Source organism: Eretmochelys imbricata, chromosome 3 (genome assembly GCF_965152235.1).
Source record: "Eretmochelys imbricata isolate rEreImb1 chromosome 3, rEreImb1.hap1, whole genome shotgun sequence".
NCBI lineage: Eukaryota > Metazoa > Chordata > Testudines > Cheloniidae > Eretmochelys > Eretmochelys imbricata.
Genome location: NC_135574.1, coordinates 47958206 through 47975148, shown reverse-complemented (window position 1 = coordinate 47975148; position 16943 = coordinate 47958206). Strand labels below are relative to the sequence as shown.

The 16943-nt window shown below is 38.8% G+C and overlaps 2 protein-coding genes across 7 annotated transcripts in view; both read left to right on the top strand.

The window, feature by feature from the left end:
* Nucleotides 1-16943, top strand: part of DST (dystonin) — a 468940-nt gene that overhangs the window by 284968 nt on the left and 167029 nt on the right. For all 6 annotated transcript variants that reach the window (XM_077811595.1, XM_077811594.1, XM_077811599.1 and 3 more), the window contains one exon: nucleotides 12032-12166. In XM_077811595.1, the coding sequence (XP_077667721.1) occupies nucleotides 12032-12166 (135 nt within the window). The remainder of the gene's footprint in view (nucleotides 1-12031; nucleotides 12167-16943) is intronic.
* LOC144261865 (uncharacterized) lies at nucleotides 1644-10701 on the top strand. The gene is made up of 5 exons (XM_077811442.1): nucleotides 1644-1968; nucleotides 2670-3026; nucleotides 4475-4539; nucleotides 5284-8070; nucleotides 8791-10701. The coding sequence occupies exons 1-5, from the start codon at nucleotides 1644-1646 to the stop codon at nucleotides 10699-10701; spliced, it is 5445 nt and encodes a 1814-aa protein (XP_077667568.1).

Below are 16943 nucleotides of genomic sequence, written 5' to 3'. Positions count from 1 at the left end.
CTTTTTTATTTCTAATAAACAAGGAAAATATAAAAGTATACCTCTGTAAAGAAAATAATTTAAATTTCCACCAAAAGCTGTCCATCTTTATAAATCATAATTCATCATCTATATTCAGACATAGACAATACTTGCTTTTTAATTTTTGAAAATTTAATTTGCAGTTTTATTTTTACCACAGAAACCACACTGGATGTTTGGAATGTGAACTGTATTTATTTGGTGTATATTTTAGGGCTGGATATATGCTGTACTTACAAATGCAAGCTGAAATTTGCCCCTGTGCAGAGAGCCAGCCCAACTCCCATGCACTATTAATGTCCTATTTAAGTCCTAGTTAGTGTGCTTAAATGGGACCTAAGTGGTGCTTAGGTCTTCCATTATCCCTCTGCACAGGGTTGAATTTCATCTGCAGCATGCACACAAGCTTGCTTTTAGTGCATAAGGAATTTCTTATTTAAATAGGGGAGTGCAATAACCCCTTCACTAATTTCTTAAGTTTGTTTTGATGCCTTTTAAATGTTTAGGCTTCTTTTTCTTTTGTCATTCTTCTGCATTGATTCTTTGAGGCAAATTAACTTTTTTCACAGTGAGTATGAGGTCTCGTTAACAAGAATAAATGGAGACTATAAAAATTTGTTCAAAAATACGCAGTTTAAATCAATGCTTTAAAGATTTAAACAGAGAATATTATCTACTCTTCACTTTCTTTAAAAATATCATGTGTTTCTAAAGCAATTATATATTTACTCTTTAAGGATGATAGGGTCTTAATTTATACATTGTATCCTCATAGTTTTCTGCCAAATCATATACTGAACGATTTGTCCAGTATCAAAAATACATAAAACAGGATTGGAGTTATTTTAACAAGTTTTAATTTTTAATATTTATTTACGTAATCATTGGACAAGACGCTGGATCCTTAAAGGGATGTTAAATAATCTTGCTGCCATCTTTGTCTTTGCTGCATGTTCTTTCTGTCACACACCTCTGAACAGAATAGCATAAGTATGAAAAGTGTACATCTTTTTTTTTTTTTTTTTTTTTACCATGTAGCATCTGTTGCATGAGACATTGTTTTTTTACAATCTAAGGAGGCTTTATGTTTATAATTCATGCTGCTGGTAAAAATGAAAACAAAAAAGAAAAATATCTAGAGACCAAGACATTTGTCGGGTTTGACTGGTTGGTTTCAAGTTTCTCAAGAATAATTTAATTTTATAAACCATTTTTGTCTGTTCCGAGCTGTGTCTGCAAGACTGTTTTTTGCAAAACATATGCAGAGTTCTACTTCCTTGATAACTTCTTAGTAGATAATTTAAGGTTGCTTTCTAATTGCAAAGCACTATATTAATTCCTTTTGGAATCAAAGTAGCGTATCCTGGAGCTTTTCCATTTCAAAGCAGAAACAGTCATCAATTTTTCTGGGATTATACTTCTAATTTCTTCCTCTGACATTCAGGACTTTATTCTATCCTTGTCTTTGTTAAGAATTCTGAATGATGTCATTAAGAGTTTGGTGCACAGAAAAAGGATAAAATAAGGTCCTTGCTATGAAGTCTTTGACATTTAAAATCTAAATTTAAACCTGTGTGCTGTCAGCTCAGAGTTTATCCGCTGAGCCTGAATTCCAGAAAACCATGATGGTAGCTGTAGTTTTTGAACCTTTGGGATGTGATGAAACAGTTGAACAAAGACAGAAAAACACAGTTGGAGAAAACCCAATAGATGAGAGAGATTTGCAGAAAGATATTTCTCATAGTATATCTGAGAGTAAGTTGGAAATTCAAAGAAAAGAATTTGATACTGACATACATGATAAAATCATAACGGACAGAACATCAAAGCAACTGTTGAAGCCTCATGGTCAAGAAAGTGCTGGTAGAAATAATGGAGAAGAGCAGCTACATACAGGAAAGGAAGTAACCACCCTTTCTGGTAAACAGCATCAAAACACAGAGAATGGTAGAAATCTCAAATTTGTGTCATTGTTAATATAAATGACGATTCTGGTGAGGTGTAAAATCAGCCAATTGTTGATGGAATGGGACAGGAAACGGGGAGAGCCGAAGAAGTTTTATGAAGTATTAGTGGAGAAAATGCATGAAATCAAAGAAAAAGATGTTTTAAGAAGAGCAAGGGAAGATGCTCCAACAAAGGAGAAACGTGGGTTGTATTCAGAAACTAACTTTAAGCTAATGATGAAGAGAGATGATGTCATTCAAAAGACTGGAAGATATGCTGTGGGTGCCAACCCAAACAGGAAACAAGAACATCTTTCAATGAGACCACTTGCTGAAAATCTACTATGCTAAATGCTAAAGATCATAGCCTCAACGGAAGCAGTGACAATGTATCTTTAAACTTTGAAGACGAGTTGCAAGAGAGTGTTGAAACTATATCAACTGTAAAGCAGGAAACCACCCCCAGAGAGATGAAAGTGTTACAAGGGAAGTAAAAAGACGACAAAGCTGAATTTGCAGCCTGTGAGGAAGATAGCATTTCTGATGCAGATGAAGGGAACACAAACAAACTCCATAATGCCCCTTTTGGATGACAGCTGTTTTGTAGCAGAAAACAACTCTCCAGAAAGACAAACTCTAAATCCAACTCAAGCACAGAATATAGTTCAAGCAAATATTGCATACCTGTTTGGTATTTCTAAGGGAAGCAGCATATAGAAAATGCTTCAGAACGACTTATATTAAATTTTGAAAAGTCACGAATACACAGTGGTCCAGGTTTAGAGGGACAACTTTTAGGGGAGACAAATGTAAAAATAACCAGTTCAATGAAAGAAGTAATTCCAAGGGAAGAGAATATTTTTCCAGTTTCAGAAGCTGAATTAGCAAACATACAATTTGGAAATGACAGTAGAGAAAATAAAGAGAATTTGACACAGACTAAGATTCATAGTTTGGCCAATACAGGCATCAGCTTGAACAAACAGGGTGCAGAGGATGAATTAGATCAGTACCAACAAACGGAAGATTTATTGCTGGTTGCAGAAATGCAGAGTAAAGGTAGGTTTCAGAGTAACAGCCGTGTTAGTCTGTATTCGCAAAAAGAAAAGGAGTACTTGTGGCACCTTAGAGACTAACCAATTTATTTGAGCATAAGCTTTTGTGAGCTACAGCTCACTTCATCGGATGCATACTGTGGAAACTGCAGAAGACATTATATACACAGAGACCATGAAACAATACCTCCTCCCATCCCACTCTCCTGCTGGTAATAGCTTATCTAAAGTGATCACTCTCCTTACAATGTGTATGATAATCAAGTTGGGCCATTTCCAGCACAAATCCAGGTTTTCTCACCCTCCCCCCCCCCCCCCCCCCCCCCAAACTCACTCTCCTGCTGGTAAAAATCCTAGCACCAAGGTACCTGAAATAGACAATAAGCTCCAGATGGTAAAATGAAAACACAGAAACGGAACATTAATTCTGGGGAAAAGCAAAGCAAATAAAAAGTAATGACATGGGTGATGAAGAGAAAAAGAACAGAAAAAAATATTGAGGTACCAGAAGTTTTCTCTTAATGCAAATCAAACACCAATTAAAAATAATTACCATTCAAAAATCAATCTAACTCAGTATTTGAATCTTGGACAAAAAGATCTGAAGGTGGAGCTGATTTAAAGTTGATTGAGCATAACTATAAATTAATATGTTGTTGTTCTATTAATCAGTATAAATTCAGAGATGGCAAAACAATTGATTTTTTTCAATAATTTTGAATTTGTTTCATCAAATTTTAATGTCACAGTGTTATACTAGCAGGTATACCTCCCAGCTGATGCCTCACATTGCTAATCAGAAAGAGTGCAAGATTGCATAATAGCAAAATTTAATTTGTGATTCTAGATGCAACTGCAATCAGATTCTCAATTTTAATTGTCTAAAAACACTTTACATTTAATACGTTTGTTGTGTAACTGTCAGCATAAAAGGAGATGCTCCTAAGATGATCCAGTTTAATCCCAACATCTGTAAGGGTGTGTCTGCACTGCAATAAATGACCCACAGCAGCAAATATCAGAGCCTGGGTCAACAGACTCAGGCCTATGGAGCGCATGCTGCAGGACTAAAAATAGCAGTGTAGATGTTCTGGCTTGGGCTGGAACCCGGGTTCTGAGACCCACATCCTTGATGGGGTTGCAGAGCCTAGGCACCAGCCTGAACCTGAACTTCTACAATGCTGTTTTTAGCCCCACAGCTTGAGTTGATCCAGGCTCAGAAACTTGCTGCTGCAGGTTGTTTTTTATTTTTTTTTCAGTGTAGACATTTCCTAAGTGTTTACTTAAAATCATCCAAGTGAAGGAGGAAAAGAGGGAATGAAGCTGCCTTTTCATTAGTACTTCTCGTGATATGTAAGTGTAGTCTCATTGCAACTGAAATCAGGCAAGTTTGTTAAAATAAAATAACCTTCTGTTTATTAGAAAAATTGCTTGCTTTTTACCTCACACTAGGCCTTGCCTTCACTAGGAAGAAACCTGTGTTCTTACCTCATGTTAGCGAACATGATAAAATTCTAGTGAAGACAAGGCAATTGTAGTTTGAACACGTTAGCAGGTCGAGATGAACCCTCTTCTCCCTCCTAGTGTCTACCTCCATCTGCTAATGTGCGGAAACTACTTCCTCCATCTGCTTATGCGTGGAAACTACTATCTGCCCTCTCTTCATTAAGAGTTTACTATCTCCTAGTTGACATGTGTTAGCTAACACATGGTAAGAAAACACCTTTTTTCCTAGTGTGGACACATCCTGAGTGCAGCTTCATGTATTATTTCTTTTCTTGGGCAGATTTCCAAATTTGTGTTGTATTATGTTTGTTGTAAACATAAAATGCTTTAAATTCCTACTGAACCAAACTGGAAATGCTGAACTTCCTTGACCTGTGTGATCCTTGCATATTGTGTTTTGTTCATTACTTGTTATAGCTATTTGTTTTGAGCAAGATCATATGCAAGTGGCTGTCTGACTTTTCTAACCATTTAGTGCTTGCTGAGTAACAAAAGAGATTCTTTGGGACTTCTCCCCTTTGTGGATTCCTTTATGAAGGATTTTTTCATCGTGAACTAATGATTTCTTGTCTGAAGCTTTCTATGTAAGGAGAAGGTGATGGTGGTGGGAACTGCTCATCCTACTGTATTGACATGCCGAATATACGTTAGTAAGTATTTTCAACTATGTTTTGAAAATAATACAACAGATTTCACATGCTATATTAAAAAAGAACAGATTTAAACATATTTGTATATTTTAAATTTTCTTATAGATTATAAACAATGAGGCGGAATCAGCACGTGCAGCATACTCAGATCTGATGGCACAACAGAAGTCAACAATTGATGAGAACAGAAAACTTATGGGAAAGATAAATGAGCTTGAGAAAATGTTAGAGGAGTTGAAGAAACAAAAGTTCCGTGTAGAACAGGAACTCCCCAAAGTGAAGGAAGCTGCAGACAATGAGCTGAAGAAACAGCAGAAGTATGTGGAAGAGATATCTTTTCAGAAAACCAAGGCTGAGCAAGAGGCAAAGCGGTATCAGATAGAGCTTGAGAGCATTGCTAAAGAGAAAGTATCTGCAGAGCAGGAGTTAGAACATGTAAGGCAGCTCATCTTGCAGGCAGAGGCTCAAAGAAGTGTAGTTGAAGAAAACCTCAGAGCTTTTAGAACTCAAATAGAGGAAAGTACTGCTGCTAGAAGAAAACTTGAAGAGCACCTGAGAAGGAAAGACACAAATCTTCAGGATTTAGAGCAGCAGAAAAAAGCTTTAATGGCAGAATTGAGGAAAAAAACAGAAGGAGAGGAAAAGCTTATGAAACTAATAAAGCAAATGGAACAAGGTTTTGAGTATCAAGGGAATCTAGCAGAAATAAAGCTCCAAGAGAAAGAGAAAACTGAAGCTAGAAGGCAAATAGTTGAAAGCAGATATTCCTTAATAAGAGAGAATGTGCTGCCAACTTGCACATCTGTGCAAGACAAGCATTATCGGGTTGATTCTGAAATTATAGGTTTCCAGAAAAAACTAGAAATAAAGAAAGTAGAGGAGCTTATACAGCAGGTAGATGAGCTGACTATTGCCAACAAAAAGGCTGAAAAAAACATTAAAGATCTAAAATACGAACTAAATGATCTTGAACTTCAGAAAGCATCAGCTGAAGAAAAGGCTCGTTTACTAAAAGAGAAATTAGATGATGCCAATAATACACTTAAATGTCTGAAAATTGAGTTGGACCAAAAAGATCAGGTAGAGCAGGGATATTTGCAACAGTTGAAAGAACTTGATAGGCAGCTGCACAAAACCACAGGTAAAGCTGAAGAGGTAATGCAAGAGGCCATAGATCTTAAGAAAATTAAAGTAAATTATCAAGAAGAGATGAAATCTCTTCAGCAGGAAAAGGCACAGTTAAAAAGGGAAGTAGAGGAATTGACTAGATCACACACACAAATTGAAATCACTATTCAGCATTTAAATTCACAAATCAACTCTCTCCAGAAAGAGAAGTTGATAGCTGAACAAAGAACACAGTCATGCAGAGGAGAAGCAAATAATCTGCAAGAACAGTATAAAAAAATCCAGGAACAGCTGCTTCAAAAGACAAGAGCAGAGAATGAAAATCAACAGAAGATTCAAAAGGTGAAAGACGACTTGGCCAAAAGCCATCATTTGGCAGAATCATTGAAACAAAAGGTAGAAGAGCTTACCAGATCGAATACTGAAACCAAAATAATGATGCAACAAATTCAGTCTGAATCAGAGAGGATAATTTTGGAGAAACAAAGTATTCAGAGAAAAAATGATGCCTTAAAAACCCTAGCAGATGGTTTTAAAGAGCAGCTACGTACCACAAATGAACAGTTGCACAAGCAGATAATAACTGAGCAAGAATTCATAAGTAAAGTCAAAAGTCTAGAAGATGACCTAATAAAAACAAAAACATTAGCCAGTGAATTTAAGCAGAAGTGTGATAAGCAGGGAGCTTTCAAACTGAACGCTGAGATAGAGGTTAAAAATCTAAATGCACAACTAAATTCTTTCACTGTTGAAAAGAGGTTGAGTGAGCAGAAAATACAGCTACAGCAAACTCATATACAAGAGCTAAATAGTAAACTGAAGAAGCTGCAGGATGAATTCCATCAAAAGACCCTAGATGAGCAAACGGCACGCAAAAAGATGGCTCTGTTTCAGGAAGAGTCCATTAGGTTTAAACATTCTGCAGAGGAATTTAGAAAAAAAGTTGAAAAACTACTGGAATCCCATAGCATCACTGAAAATGACATTTCGGGTATAAGACTGGAATGTGTCACTCTGCAGCAAGAAAAAGATATGGCTGAAGAGAATATTAAATTGTACAAGATGCAAATTGAAGATCTGCAAGAAAGACTTCAGAAATGTCATGAGCAACTACAACAAGGAAATCATGCTGAAATGGATTATTTTCAGAAATATCGGAAACTTGAGGAGGAATTGGAGGTACAGAGGCGCATGGTGGAGACCCTAAAACAGGATATGGACATGCCAATGAAGGAACGTGAACATCAGTTCCTAATGTTTCAGAATGGAGTTAAGCAACATAATAACATCAAAGATTCTATATTCAAATTGGACTTTGAGAAGAAGGGAAAGGAGTTTAATTACCTGGGAGAAACCTCACCTAGAGATTTAGAACAACTTCATCCATGTGCAAAAACAACTTCTTCATTGTTCAGACAGAAACAGGAGAGACAGGTTGATATAAACATTCCGGGGTTTAAAATGGATCGATTAGGAGAAAAGGAGCTGCACCTGGGTGCTGATGATACAGAACCAAAAGAGGCGCAGCTCCAGTTGTCAAGAACAAACCAATCCCGAGATGATACAGGCCAACAGTCTTTTACAGAGTTTGTTTCTCAGACAAGCACCCAGCTCCAGATAACTTTTGATAAAACAGACCCCATGACAAGAATATCAGAAATAGACAAATTAAGAGATAAAAACTTTCACACTTCCTGGCAAGCTACTAGGCATGAAGAAGAAAAACATGGAACAGGACTAGTAAAGCTCATGCACCCTTTGGAGGTATACTCTGAGTTTTGTTGACATTTGCCTTGCTGGTGCTGGTTTTTATTATTCCATTCTTTAAAAGTTGGTATTGCTGTTCTATGCTCTCTGTTGTATATTCTTTTTATTCTGGTGTATGGGGACCTCTTCTGCTTATCTATGTACATTATAACAGGTTTCAGAGTAGCAGCCGTGTTAGTCTGTATCCGCAAAAAGAAAGGGAGTACTTGTGGCACCTTAGAGACTAACAAATCTATTTGAGCATAAGCTTTCGTGGGCTACAGCTCACTTCATCAGATGCAGTGAGCTGTAGCTCACGAAAGCTTATGCTCAAATAAATTTGTTAGTCTCTAAGGTGCCACAAGTACTCCTTTTCTTTTTATGTACATTATAGAAATTCACATACAATGATTATACTCAGTTATGGTTAAAAGTGCATTGAGTGATATCAATAAGTGCAGGTAATAAGCACAGAATAAAATTTCTACCTTGCATTTCATCCACATTCCCATTAATCTATCCTTTCTGAAATGAATATTTGAGGTGTACCATTTAAAAAAATATATAGTTAATAATATTCTGTGCAGTCCATGCTAATAAAATTTCTTATTCATGATTTCTGCTGTTCACTTTCTCCATTGCATTCTTCTGGTGGTGGACTTTGGCCTGAATTATGTAAAGTGCAGATTACGTTCTCCAGCTCTATTGCTCATTGTGTCAAAAAATTCCTGTTTACAGATAGTAAAGAGCAAGCAATATGATGTGCTTGTTGAAGTTACAACATTAAAACAAGAAAATGACAAGAATCTTGGTAATGAAGACAGGATGTTTGAGGGATACCAAACGTCTGAAGGTTTAAGGGGAGAAGATTTTCCAAAGATTAGCTCTTTCTTAGAGGGCAAGGATGTGAAGAATGTTGATGTGGTTCACTATGAATATTCTGCTGGGGAAGACTATCTTAAATTTCAAGGTCTCCGACATGATGTAACTGCCAGGCAGTTGATTGAAGTTAAGCTGCTAGACAGGAGCACAGTTGAACAGCTTCATTCAGGGCATAAGTCAATTGATGAGGTTCAGAAAAGTCTTGAAATGTTTTTAACTAAACCTACTGCTATGGCTGGGCTGTACTTTGAATCCAGCAAAGAAATAATCTCTTTTGCTTTAGCAGCAAAGAAAAGAATAATTGAAAAAACATTAGCATTAGCATTTTTAGAAGCCCAGGCTGCCACGGGTTTCATCATTGATCCCACAACAGGTCAGAAATATTCTGTCGATGACTCAATTGTTAAAGGACTTGTAGATAATGAATTCAAAGGTAGACTACTTGAGGCAGAGAAAGCAGTTTTAGGATATTACTGTTCTGGTAAAATAATATCGGTGTATCAAGCTATTGAAGCTAGAATCCTGGAAAGACAAAAAGGTAAAAATATTCTTGAAGCCCAGGTTGCAAGTGGGGGAATTATTGACCCTGTAAGAAGTGTTCGTATTCCTCCAGATGTCGCAGTGCAGCTAGGCTTACTAAATAACACAATTTTAAAATTTTTACATGAACCTTCTAGTAATGCAAAGTGTTTTCAAAACCCAAATAATAGGCAAGCCATGTACTACTATGAGTTGCTGAAAATTTGTGTGTTTGATGTAGATAGCAAATGTGTTCTGCTTCCAGTTGGGGACAGAAAAATTACTAGCCCATCAGCAGAAAAAGTTAATAAAATTTCCGTGGTAGACATCAAAACTGGAACAGAAATGACTTCATATGAGGCTTATCAAAGGGATTTAATTGATAAAAGTACATATCTTGAGCTATTAGAACGGGAATTTCAGTGGAAGGAGTCTACATGTTTTGATTCCTGTGGAAACTCTTCTCTTTTGCTAACAGATCTCAAAACTGGAATACAGTTTAATATTGAAGAGTCATTAACACAGGGTACAATTGACAGAACATTAGTCAATAAATATAAGGAAGGCCTCATCACAGCTAATGAGTTTGGTGATATTTTGCTTAGCAGTTCACGACCATGTAAAGATATGAACAGCCCTATTGCAGGATACTGGCTTTCTGACACCAATGAAAGAATTACAGTTCTAAAAGCCTCACGCAAAAACTTGGTGGATAGAATTACTGCCCTAAGGTGTCTTGAAGCTCAAGCCAGTACAGGAGGCATCATTGATCCATTTACTGGGAAAAAATACAGTGTTTCAGAAGCTTTGCAAAGGGAGTTAATAGATGAAATAAGTGCTAAGCAAATTCAGCAGTGTGAGTTAGTCTTTACTGGGATCATTCATCCTGTAACAAACAAAATTATGTCAGCCATTGAAGCTATGAATGTAAATGTCCTGAACAAAGACACAGGCATTCGCTGCCTGCAGTATCAATACTTGACTGGTGGACTGATAGATCCAAAATCTCAGTGCAGGTTGTCTATGGAAGATGCTATTAAGAATGGCATTATTGATGCTATCACAGCTACAAAAATGAAAGATGACAAGTCACATGTTAAAGCCATTACATGCCCCAAAACAAAGAAGAAATTAACATACAAAGAAGCCTTGGAAAAATCTGTTTTTGATTGCCACACAGGGCTACGATTATTAGAAGCAACTGAGCCCATTAAAATAGGAATTTCTAGTCTTTATTATGCTTCGTAATAGAACAGTGATTTTGGTACTCACTTTTGGGCCAGATCCAGAGTCCATTCAATGAAAAGACTCCCATTGATCATTAGGCTGTTGGGGGGGAATTACTAATACTATTGTGTAATCATGTGAGAGTGATAACATACTATAGCAGTTAGACACAATAAAGGAATAAAGTTCATGATAGGCATGAAGTGCTTCAGTGTTTACATGATTTCATTAGGCAAAAGTCCCATTGACTTCAAAATAGGAACTGTTTTGAGTATAATATTACAATATTTCATGCAGCCATGATGGCTTCATTTAGCATTTCAAACTGCTCTTAAATCTTAAAACAAGTATTTTATATTACAAAGGTATCAAAATGTGGTACAGAGATTTCGGCTTAAATCTTTGGAACACTTACGCACACGAGACTACTCATATGCATAAAGCTACTCACATATATTCTGTTTTTGCATAATTAGGTCATGCATTTATAGTCTGGAGTGGTATTGTTTAAATTTGTCATCGACATGATTTTCCACTGATTTCAGAGGAAACTTGAATCAGTGCAATTAGTTTTTTATAAAGCTCCAATATGTATGAGATAAGATGTATTGATATGAAATGCTTAGGTTTTTTTTATCCATTTTAAAATGTTCTTTCCTTTTTTCTTGTGATAAGTGAAAGCGTTTCAACACATTTTTAAGTACTGAAAAGTTTCCAGCTACTATAAAACGCTGGTTAAAAATCATGTGCTATTTGACACAAACTACAAATTCATAATATATTTATTGTGGACAAAATAATGACACCTCTGTGATTATTTTTCAGTATATCTTGGTTCAAAGTCTATAATAACACTGTACTTCCTCTTAAATGTAATTTAGTAACCTATCCTAATGTACTCTGGCAGTGTGATACCCAGTGCTGGCTATATGCACATAAGGCTAATGCAAAGGCAGCAATTCAAAGATGCTTTAGCTTTTCTGACTACAAGCATTATTTAGATTTTAATGACTGAGTAGGGGCTGGGAGGGTTAATATGTTTCTGTACTGTCTATAAAATGGTTTGTGTGTGTGTGAATATGTATGTACTGTAGCCATTTTAGAATCTGTGCAAATATCTTGGAGGAATCACCTCTATTAATGTCTTCAGTTATTTCTCATATACATATATATATTTTCATATAGGTGACAGTAATGCATAAGGTAAAATAAATAAATAAAACTACTCAAACTATAGTAGCTTTTGTGGTAATAGTGGCACTGTGAGAGGATTGAGAGTTTGTAGGTCTTGCGGTTTAATATCTCAACAGTTTAAATAAATGTATTTTTTACGATGCACATTACCCCCCAGAAGTCAATGGAAGAGGAAAAGAAAGAACATGTTGAGAAAGCTGGGGATTTACTGAAATGGGTGTCAGACATCAGCAAGACCCTCAGCAAGGGAGAAGGAGAAAAGGCTGAAAAGGCAGACTTGCCTAAGCAGCAGGTACTCAAAGATTTCTTGATAGAGCATCACTTTTTTTTTCTCTTTGTCCTGGTTAATATGCACAAGGATTTCCATAAATATTTTTGTGATACTAGAAAGATTTAATCTCACATTTGTTTCTGAGGGAAAGCTTTTAAAACATTAATAAAATACATTTACAAATATGAAAACATTTAAGAGAATAAGATATTTTGGAGCACTCTTAAGAAAAAAATATAGGCTGCCCTCTGGGATGTGAAGATCCCGAAATGCGACATGTTCCGACTATAGAAGGCTGACATATCCAGAGGTAAAGTCAGGGCACAAGGTCACATATATAGAAGGAACACAACTCTGAACCTGGGAGCTGCAGAACCAACTGGGTATACAGCTTATATAAATGATCTCTGCCTTCTGCACAATGTACATTCAATTCTGGGTCTGTTTCCTCATCTTGCAGGAGTTACTACAGCGCTAGTAATACCCACGCTACCTCCAGTAAAGAAGAAATGGGAGTGGGGAAGGGATGAGATCCCAGACCAGTTTTCATTTTCTTAAAAAATAAAAATATTTTGAGTTGGAATAGGTGAGGGCTACTCTCGTCCATTGAGCATTGGAGACAGTACATGAGTCTTCAGTTGAAGGTGGCTTCTTTTCTGCCTCCCACAAGAGTGCTATTTTTAGGGAAAGGTGATACAGAGTGGGTCTACTGGGATCCTTTCCTATCCCACACTGCGCTCTTTGAGTGAGACTTTGATGGTCAGATTGCCTCACTTTATTTGCATTTGTTCCTTTGCTTGACTGTCAGTTAGCAAAGGAGGAACCCATTAACATGTTAAGACACCCGGGGGAGACAATGAGTAATATTTCAAAGCTTTTCTGATTGTCTGTCTAGGACTCAACCAGTGGGACGGGGACACATTTGAGTGGCCACATAAGGGTCAATGTTTGTATTGTGTGTAGCTGGTTCTTTTTCGAGTAGTGTCCCTATGGGTGCTCCATTTCAAGATGTATCCATACCTGTGCACGCTGGATCAGAGATTTTTCGTCAGCAATGTCCGCGGATCCATGCTTCCATCCTAGACATCCTGGTCCTCCAGTATGAGGGCATATAGTGAGACGTGGAACTGCTGCCACTCCAGTTCTCTCTCAACTGCGTGCGGCTTGAGATGAGCATTGCGGTGTCCTCCAGCTAGCCTAGTGCCTTGCTATACCTCTCACTAACATTTCTGTATTTTCTAAGTATTTTTTCTTTTTTTTTATTTAGCACAATTTTCACTTAACAAAAGGGACAGGGGTTCCACTTCCCTTTTTTTGGCCTGAATTGTGCTTTTGTTTTTCTCAGGCCTTTGATCCACGGTCTTGAGTGCACGCTGTGCCCAAGAACTCAGGCTTTGAACCCTGCCATAGGTCTTTCCAAGGCAGCATTGGACATTAAAGCTGGCTTGAGTTGTCTCACATCCCCTCCAAATTCAAGATCTACTCAGGGTATAAGAACAGGTCTAATACACTGATGGGGGACAGGCTCAAACTCTTGTTAATGGAACACTCACTGACACCAACAGGATCTGAGTCATCCCCCTGTACACTAGATCCTCAGAGCTGTGGTGACCATCTCCATTGCGATGGTAAGCAAAGACCCAGGGTGCCCTTCAGAACCATCTTAACCATCAAAGAAGAGAAGGGTTCCTTCCCCAGAACAGGAAACGAGAAAGGGAAAGTCACCCGCTCGATCTAGGTCTCAGGAGACCTTGCATCTCATTATGCATACTGCTGAGGCTCCCATCCCCTCTGCTATTGAGATCATGGCACTGGCTAAGAAGACCATGCCGCATACCAAGAAACTGACTGGTAAACTGTTAAGCAGTACCTACATTGGCACTGAACTCTATGGCTTCAATAGATAAGGACTCCAGAGCCAGGCTGAAATCATCTATACCATTTCCAGCAACCAGACATAAAGGATGTACTGATTGTACTTCAGCACCATCTATGGTACCTCTAGATAGTCTGACTCCCGATATTTCCTACTCAGAGTCCCTGGTACTGTCCAGTCTTTTGACTAATGTGGAGCTTCAGATCGTGGAGCACCTGAGTCACCATTGCTGAGGAGTACGGAGAGAGACTCCGCACCAATACCGTCTCACCTGCCAGAGCCTACTTACCCTCTCCTACCATTTTCAGTGATGTCTTGGCCCCCAGTCCCTGATAAACTCTTTGAGGGTACACAGACACATTTCCAGCCAATCCCAACTCAGCACCATCTGGTATCTTCCTATCAACAGTCTCTGATACCCATGCATTTACATGACCCCTTTGGGGCCCTGGTGCCAACTTAGCCACTGGTATTGACATCATTTGCCCCTCCAATTGGCACAGGACATGACTCCTCATTAGATTCTGAAGTATCTATACAGGATTTCCCTTTTCAACCTCCTTCACTCGGGGTACACTCTAGCAAGGAATACACCCAACCCTAGCAAGGATAACAATGGGGTCTTGCCCCAGTCCCTTACACCCCACCAAGGTGGGTGTATTGGAACCTCTAGGCCCCTTATGGTGATTAGTTTTACAGGGTACCATCTCATAAAAGGATACATCAAGAGCAACAAATGCCGCACTCTGGTGCCTCCACACAGCAGAATCATACAAAGGACAAGAGCTGTGGAGGATGAAACATTAGCTTCCCACAAATCCTCCTCATCACCAAATGAAGCTGTCATGCCTCCCTCACCATCTTATGCTGATGATTTCAAGGCCTTTCTGGACCTTATGAAGTATATAGAGGAGATCCTATATATCCCATTGAAGGAGAAAGAACCCCAGGAGAAAGAACTTGTTGGACATCCTTCATACATCTTGTCTGAGCAAAATCACCCTGCCCGTTATTGATGCTCTGTTGGCCTGGGCACGTACGTTGTGGCAAACCCCAGCTACTGCACTGCCTATGTGTAAATGGTTGGACAAAAAGTATTACATCCCACCCAAAGGATCAAAATATTTATTTTCCTATTCTGCACCCAACTCTCTGCTCATGGAAGCAGTCAATGAATGGAATAGACAACATCGATTCCATTCTACACCTTCTGATAAAAAGCAAAGAGGATTGGACCTTCTGGCATGGAAAAACTTACTCCTCTGCCATGCCACAGTTCAGAGAAGCCAATTACCAAACCCTGCTGACGAAACACAATTTTACAAACTATTCCAAATTTTCACCCTTTGTTGAACACTCGCCCCAGGATCAGAGGGAACAAGTTCAAACTCTCGTAGCAGATGGCCAGACAATTGCCAGGACATCTCTTCAGCTCTGACTGGATGCCCCCAACACACAGCTGCTTGCTCCATGGCTGCAGCAGTAATCAGGTAAAGAGCTTTTTGTCTGCAATCCTCTGTGAGGTACAAAACATGATTGATGGTCCCACCCTTCAAGAGACTCAAGTTATTCAGCAATGCCATGGATGGGTCACTTCACTTTCTTAAGGATTCTGGGTGAAGCTACGATCTCTGGGCATGTTTACACTTATGGCAAAGAAAAAGTACAGCAGGCCACAGACGGCTCAACGATCTCACTCAGTCCACTACCAGCTCATGAGAACAGCTGAGCCCTTCAGGAAGAAGCCCAGGTTCTAATAGAAAGGACTGCCCTGTACTGCAACCTTCCAATTGGCAACATCTTTGAATGACCATTTTGACCCACTGATGAAGGGTCACAAACTCTTTCCTGTTCCAGATTTTATGCTTCACATATCCCCCCTCCACCCTGGTGGGGCCTCTCTCTCTCTCTCTCTCTCATTCCCTACCTTCCTGAGAGCTCATCATCTAAGAGAGGTGGATCTTGGAAGTGATATTTACAGATTACTCCATCCGGTTCAGCTTACTTCTACCTCCTCGCCTCCTTCTCTCTGCAGGGACCCCTCTCATGAGAATCTCTTGAGGCAGCAGGTGCAGTCCCTGTTAACACTGGGGGCAATCAAACCTGTGCCACCTGGGGACTAAGTCAGGAAATTATTACATATATTTCCTGGTTCCAAAGAAAAATGTGGGATGGCAACCAGTTCAGGACAGTAAACAGCTTTGTCCACACTTAACAGTTCAGAATGGTAGCAAAAATTAGCAGTGATCAACAGGAGCAATAATTCCCACTCTGGACCTAGGAGATTGGTTTGCTGTCCTCGACCTTCAGTGTACTTATTTCCATATAGCTATGCCTGCTTCACACAAATGTTACCTATGTTTTATGATGCACAGAGACCGCTACCACTATTGAGTTGTACCTTTTAGCCTTTGCACTGCTTGAATGGTCTTTATCAAAGTTCTGTTGGCTGCCACATCCCATCTTCGTCAGATGGAAATAATCATTTTCTCCTATCTGGATGATAGGCTTCCGAAAAAGCTGGTCATTTCTCGAAGCACAGACAGCAACCAGAAGATTTTGTCTCTGTTCCGCTCACTGAGCCGTTGCTTCAGTGTGGAAAAGTCTACTGTCACTCCCACCCAATGAACAGATTTCATCAGAGCTACTCTGGACTCCTCTACAGCCAGAGCATTCTTGCCCAAGGGTGAGAAGAAGAACTCTTGCTTTTTACCTAGACAGGACTAGGTCCATTAGGGCTTCACCCAGACTTTTTATCTCTAGTGCAGGGTGCATGAAAGGACAGGCGACTTGCACTCAGATGGGTTGCATGATGCATTTTAACCTGGTACAAAGTCTCAAGGGTTCACCCACCTCCAAGAGTTATTGCTTACTTCACCAGGGTTCAATCTACCTCTCTTTCCCAGCTGAGAAACAAACCTA